Raw genomic sequence first — 6,468 nt, 5'->3', positions numbered from 1 at the left:
CCACTTTGCTCGAATGTTTCAAAACTGTCCATTTCTGGGGGAAAGTATCTAGGCAATATAACATCTCGTTGTTTGTACGTACTTCCAATGCAAATTCTCCATTGGCAGTGTGACGCACGTTTGTTTCCGGAACTACAACTCCTAGGTCTGCTACTTCTCTCAAAATCTTCACCATGCAAACCCCTCTTATCGCGCTGTCGAAAGACGCAACACCGATCGTCGTTTTTCCTTCCTCTGTGACTCTCGTACCGTTCAAAAGTTTTTCAGAGTGCATTATACCGAGAGGACCTCTGGCGCCGTCGAAAAACGGACCACCAAACTCTGGTTTATCATCCGAAACGTTTTCTGATTCTGTCACGACGAATCGTTCTTCGAAAATTTCTGTCAAACATTCGTCCATCGCTAGAGTTTGATCCCCCTCTTTTTCCGAGAGATATACACGATCGTCTTTTTCTGGACAATATGGGCTGCCGTTGAACAAGTCTTCGACATCATTCGAATCAAAGTGGTCTGGTTCGGGTAGTTTAATCGATAAAATCGCGTTACGCTCCTCATCTTTACGCATCTCGCATGACTCGCCCCCAGTCTCTTCGTCCGATAATTCTTCGTCTCGGTTACAATCTTGTATTGGTGAATTCGAATCACCCACTGTACTTTGTGCTGTTGGTAATGGCGAATGCCGCTCATTCGAATCAGCCACCGTGCTTTCGATTGTTAAGTCGTCTGTGGACTTAGAATGCAAAGCCGGAACGCGCTGCTCACATATAGGCACCGAGCATGACTCGGTCCCAGTCTCCATATCCGACATTTCTTCATCTCGATCAGAAACGGAAGTTGCGTTGTTGATTTCAAATCACTCGCCGAGTTTTGCTCGCCACGAAGTAGTCGTGACTGGACGCATCTGTTTGGTGACGTTAATTGCCATTCATTCGAGTCGGCCGCCGTGTTTTGGATTTTTTGGTCCTTTCTGGGCTTACGTCGGGGAAACTTGTACTCGCAACGATTTGTTTGGCGAGTTGAGGGGTGATAGCCTGTTCTGAGATCGCGTTGTTAGCGGAACCGGTTCTTCGTCTCCTTCGCTATTGCAGACACTTTCAGCTCCACTACAGTCGCTCAGTTCGATGCAAGCATTCTCGCTTTCGCTTTCTCTGTTATCACTGTCACTTTCATTTTCGTACTCACTGTCCGGTTTGTGCTTCTTGACAACGATCAGGTCCTTCAACGCGGTTTTACCGGTCGTGATCTGCATTTTCTTTTGTGAAAAAACCGGATGCGACGAATCTGTTGCGAGGAAATCGCCATCATCTTCGTCATCGCTGTAGATCGCGAACAACTTTCGCTTGTCCCCTACTGCCGGGGAACATTCCTCCGATTCATCCTCGTCTGATTTCTGCCTCGTTCCCATGCCCATGGGGATATCGTTTATACAAAGTTTAAAATCTTTGGCCCCCTTTTTTTAGTAGTTTCTCGACTACAGCATCACGCGTTTCAGTAAAACTAGTGTCGCATTTCGTTTTCCTGAATTTATCTTCACAGTTTTGACAAGTCCTCACAAAGGACTTAATGTTTTGCTTTTCAGTGGGCTTCGCGACCTTGCACGCCAATTTCTTTTTCCTGTTCTTGTGAGTCCCTTCCGGTGTGCGATAATCAGATGCAGATAAAGGTATAACGACAGTGGTTACGTCCATGGTTCTCGCTGTAGATAGATGTTTCTCCAACAGACTGTCGACTTTGTGTAAAGGCACTTTCTTTGGTGCTAACGAGGTGTTCGTTTTCAAATGATATAGCATACAAGCGATCAACGAGTCTCGATCTAAATTGCCGCTATTGCTGTGATGGACATATACGTAGGCCATCGAACACAACATCAATAATTTCATCAGCACCGGCGTTCCGACTAACACTCCACCACGGCCCACGGGTAATACAAATCCGCACCGTTCGTGGTCGTAACGGCATCGGTAATTGTTCACATCTTGCGTCTTTAGAGACACCATCGTGATTATTATACTTTCGGGCGAATTAATCTTCACTCCCTGCAAACGATATCCAAAGTTTTGAGCAGTCGTTTGGTTTTTGGATATAAATTCGTCCACAGCTGTCTGAACTACATCGTTCCGTTGTATCCATTCAAAGAATACATACAGGCACATAGCACTTGCCGGCCAGGCTTTCGTGGTTTCAAGTTTACAAGGAAACACTTCGTCCAATAATAACCTTCCTCTCTCGCTAATCTTGAATGCTTTACTCCCGTTTTTCAATTCAAGAAGAGTCAAAATCTTACAGGCTAGCATTGCTCTCATCAATGCTTGGTCTGTTAAAACTTGGACGTTTAGGGATTCGTGCAGTTTCAGCATGGTCTTTTCCCAAGAGGCGTAAATCCTTTCTGATTGTGATTCTTTCAGTATCACTTGACACGGTCTCGACAACACGGATTCGCTCGCAAAGTCTGGAATGCTTGCTGGCAACGTACAGTTTTTAAAAAAAGGTAATTCGGACGAACTTGCGATGTTCAAATTGAACGCCGAAAGATTCACACTCGAGCCTCCCAGGGTAAGCATGAACTTCAGAAGTAGGTTCTTGTTCGAAGCGTCGGGGGTCGTCAATCTGCTAAAGATGTGGTACATGAACGAAGAAGTAGAGTGATCCTCGCACAGGCACTTCACCAACAATTTCACTCGCTTCGTGATGCTCTCGATTCTATGCAGAAAATATACCCTATACAAATCTGACATCTCGTCGGCGTCGCGACATCTCATTGCCAAACATGCACAATTTTCCGCTACCTGCGGTGGAAAGTCTTCTTGTTTCTCCTTAGAAAGGGCCATTTCTTGAGTTCTCTTGACTTCTCTTGAGTTCTTCTCAGTTGTAGCTTCCTTGGTGTTGTGATTCTAGTCCAACAGCGATCCGTTTTTATAGCCAAATGAATGACCTCAGGCCTCGATTGCGTGTAGAATCACGAGTATACGTCATATGTGCAAACACAAAAACATTCATGGCTGAGTTTTGTATGTCATAGCTAAACCCGGACTACTAAAGCAAGCCATGACGGAGCCAAAATTGCCCCTCGTACTATGTCGTATGCGATGAGGCATGTTACGTCATGGATACCTTTGCTCTTTGACGCGGATAATACCACGAAGAATATTTGTGTTTCCAATGCGAAACGTAGCCTATCTTCAAAAAACACTTTTGCTAAGCCCACAAATTCCAATACCCCCTTACATTCCAACCCCCCACCACATTCCAATACCCCGCCGCATTCCATAACTCTATGGATTACGCAAAATGTAGCCTAAACAAAAGACCCCCAAAACGTCTCAGAACCCGAAAAGAATATGATGTAATAACCATGACATCACGAGTAATGTCTGTTCTCGAACGCAATAGCTTTTTAAAAAAATACTTTTGCTAAGCCCACAAATTCCAACACCCCTTACATTCCAACCCCCGTGACATTCCAATACCCCGCCGCATTCCATAACTCTATGGATTACGCAAAACGTAGCCTAAACAAAAGACCCCCCCAAAACGTCTCAGAACCCGAAAAGAATATGATGTAATAACCATGACATCACGAGTAATGTCTGTTCTCGAACGCAATAGCTTTTTAAAAAAATACTTTTGCTAAGCCCACAAATTCCAACACCCCTTACATTCCAACCCCCGTGACATTCCAATACCCCGCCGCATTCCATAACTCTATGGATTACGCAAAACGTAGCCTAAACAAAAGACCCCCCCCAAAACGTCTCAGAACCCGAAAAGAATATGATGTAATAACCATGACATCACGAGTAATGTCTGTTCTCGAACCCAATAGCTTTTTTTCGCCCCCAAAAACGTAGGATCCCAAATTGGTCGTTTTACGAATGTACCATGTTAACGAATGACGACACGACAATGTTTTGTTTTCGACGCATGTCTTTTTGGTTAACGTTATACAACTTTAAAAATTACCTCTGCAAAAAAGCTAAGAGTATGCTACGAACCATGGTTGACTTTTATGAATAATTTTAAGTGTACTCTGTGGAATCACCGGTTAACTTTTTTGACCAATATGTTTGTAAGATAACTAACAGAGACACGCAGAGGAAAAAATTAAAGATTCGTTGGAACTCGCCTCGAGAAAACGCTCTATTTTTCTCTTGGGACAGAGATTTTGAAAACGAAAATCGCAAAAGAAAATAAACTATTAAAACAACACTCGTTTAATGTTGACTCTTTCTAACGTTATGGATGCGATGGTCTCGAAACGAAAAACATAACCCAAGAGGGCTATCGAAGGTGATCCGGTTAAATTGACATAAATAGTTTTTAAATAACATCGTTCTAATGTTGTTAAATCAAAGGAAACAGTGTCAGACGAAAATCGTAACGTGGCGACGACCGCTCTCTGCTATATGTAGGTACAAAATACGAGTTTTGAGATCTTGCCAAAACAATGGATCTTGTCGTCGATGATAGTATCGAAGGATATGACGAGAATTTCGATCCAGCATTAGAGCGTGATTATGAATGCTCGATCTGTTTGTTTGGTTTAAGAAATGCCGTGCAAACTCCATGTGGTCACCGATTTTGTCGCAATTGTATAACGCGTTCTTTGGATACATCTGGGTCGTTTTGTCCTAACGATCAACAGCCCATGAAAAAATCGCAACTACATGTTGATAATTTTGTCAACAAAATGATGATGGATCGCCAAGTCTTCTGTCGCTACAAGACAACGACAGGCTGTACGTGGAAAGGTCGCCTCGGTGAACTAGAAACTCATCTGTCGGAGTGTGAATTTGTTCTTAGAGATTGTCCGAATGATTGTGGAATGAACATGGCAAAAAGAGAAATCTCAACTCACGTCACGGAACATTGCACTGAAAGGATAACAGCTTGCAGATTTAGCGCGATAAAAGTAAAGTGGAAGTATCTGCAAGTCCACTACGACGAGGAATGTGCATACTATCCCACTAAATGTGTGAATTGCGGTCAAGGTAATATACCGAAATGTAAAGTGGACGAACATTTTGAAAATGAATGTCCTGCCATTCAAATCAAGTGTCCGTTTAATGTGGTTGGCTGCGAGTTCGCTGGCCTTAGAATAGATGTGGATGAACATGTCCGCAGTGTGATGATTGCTCACTTGTCTGACATGATCAAAGCTTTTCGAACGTCGGAACAGACCCGAAATAATGAAATGTCCGACATAAAACGGAACATATCGGACCTTTGGGGCAGTGTCCGAGCTTCGGACACTCGTCCGCACGTTTGTAAATATTTTTACACGTGGGAACTTTATGATGTGGGCCAGCTTCGACGAGAAGCGATAAGGGGTTTAACTCCGGCTTTACATTCTCCTGGCTTTTATACGGCTCTTGAAAATGGTTACAAATTTTGCCTGAGGATTAATTTGAATGGAGTAGACTCGGGAAAGGGGAAACATATTGCTTTATTCGTTCACGCAATGTCAGGAAGTTTCGATGACCGACTACAATGGCCATTCAAGGGAAACATCACCTTAACCCTTCTAGATCAATCGTCACAGTTAAGTGCTCCCAATCACATCACCGAGACGTTCAAAGTCAACGATCAAGATCTTCTAGCATTCCGCAGACCGACCGTCGAAAGAAACCATAAAGGCTACGGATACGTCGAATTTGCGCCAATAACAGTTTTATCTGATGTAAGATATGTCAAAGGCGATAGAATGTTGATTCGAGCTGAATTTGAACACATTAGACAGAAGATATAAAACAGAAAGAGTTCAGATAATAGATTTTTACTGTCGTGTAATAATCGTGTACGTTTAATAAATAGGCAACGAAACATACAGATGAGTACTTTTAATTGTTTACGTAGTTCGTTTTTTTAATCTACTCTTGTGTTTACGCTCCTCTAGAGAAAAAAGCATGACATTCCTCTGTCGCGCAGTGAAAGAGGATAGAATGTTGATTCGAGTCGAATTTGAACACATTAGACAGAAGACATAAAACAGAAAGAGTTCAGAGTAGACTGAACTCTGTCGTGTAATAATCGTGTACGTTTAATAATTAAATAGGCAACGAAACATACGGATGAGTACTTTTAATTGTTTACGTAGTTCGTTTTTTTAATCTACTCTCGTGTTTACGCTCCTCTAGTCGCTGTTTTATCCACTTGAAAAAAGCATGACATTCCTCTGTCGCGCAGTGAAAATGATTTCCTACTGCATGTTGTCCGCAATTCCGTTTTGGCTGGTGACCCGCTTTTAGCATATCGACATATTTAGGGCACCCGTGTTCTCCTATGTCTATAGAAGGAATGTTCAAACGTCGCAACAAGTCTTTCTCTATGTGACCGCCCTTGTAAGCTATTAGATTTTTCCGTTGTGTCTTTGAATTTTGCCATAAAGCGAGTATTAGTGTTTCAAGCTCGTCTCCGTCGAGGGCTCGTTCCACTGGGTTGTTCTCGAAAGGGAGCCCGGTGACCTTTCTA

At 42.9% G+C, this 6,468-nt stretch overlaps 1 protein-coding gene across 1 annotated transcript in view; it reads right to left on the bottom strand.

Annotated features, from left to right (window-relative positions):
• Window positions 1-1,471: 1,471 nt before the first annotated feature.
• The window catches only part of LOC138030923 (cysteine/serine-rich nuclear protein 1-like), a 7,234-nt gene continuing 2,237 nt past the window's right edge, over window positions 1,472-6,468 (bottom strand). The window contains exon 2 of the mRNA XM_068878781.1: window positions 1,472-1,528. Within this exon, the coding sequence (XP_068734882.1) occupies window positions 1,472-1,528 (57 nt within the window). The remainder of the gene's footprint in view (window positions 1,529-6,468) is intronic.

This window comes from Montipora capricornis, chromosome 13 (genome assembly GCF_036669925.1).
Source record: "Montipora capricornis isolate CH-2021 chromosome 13, ASM3666992v2, whole genome shotgun sequence".
In the NCBI taxonomy this organism is placed as follows: Eukaryota; Metazoa; Cnidaria; class Anthozoa; order Scleractinia; family Acroporidae; genus Montipora; species Montipora capricornis.
This window is presented reverse-complemented; position numbering and strand designations above follow the sequence as displayed.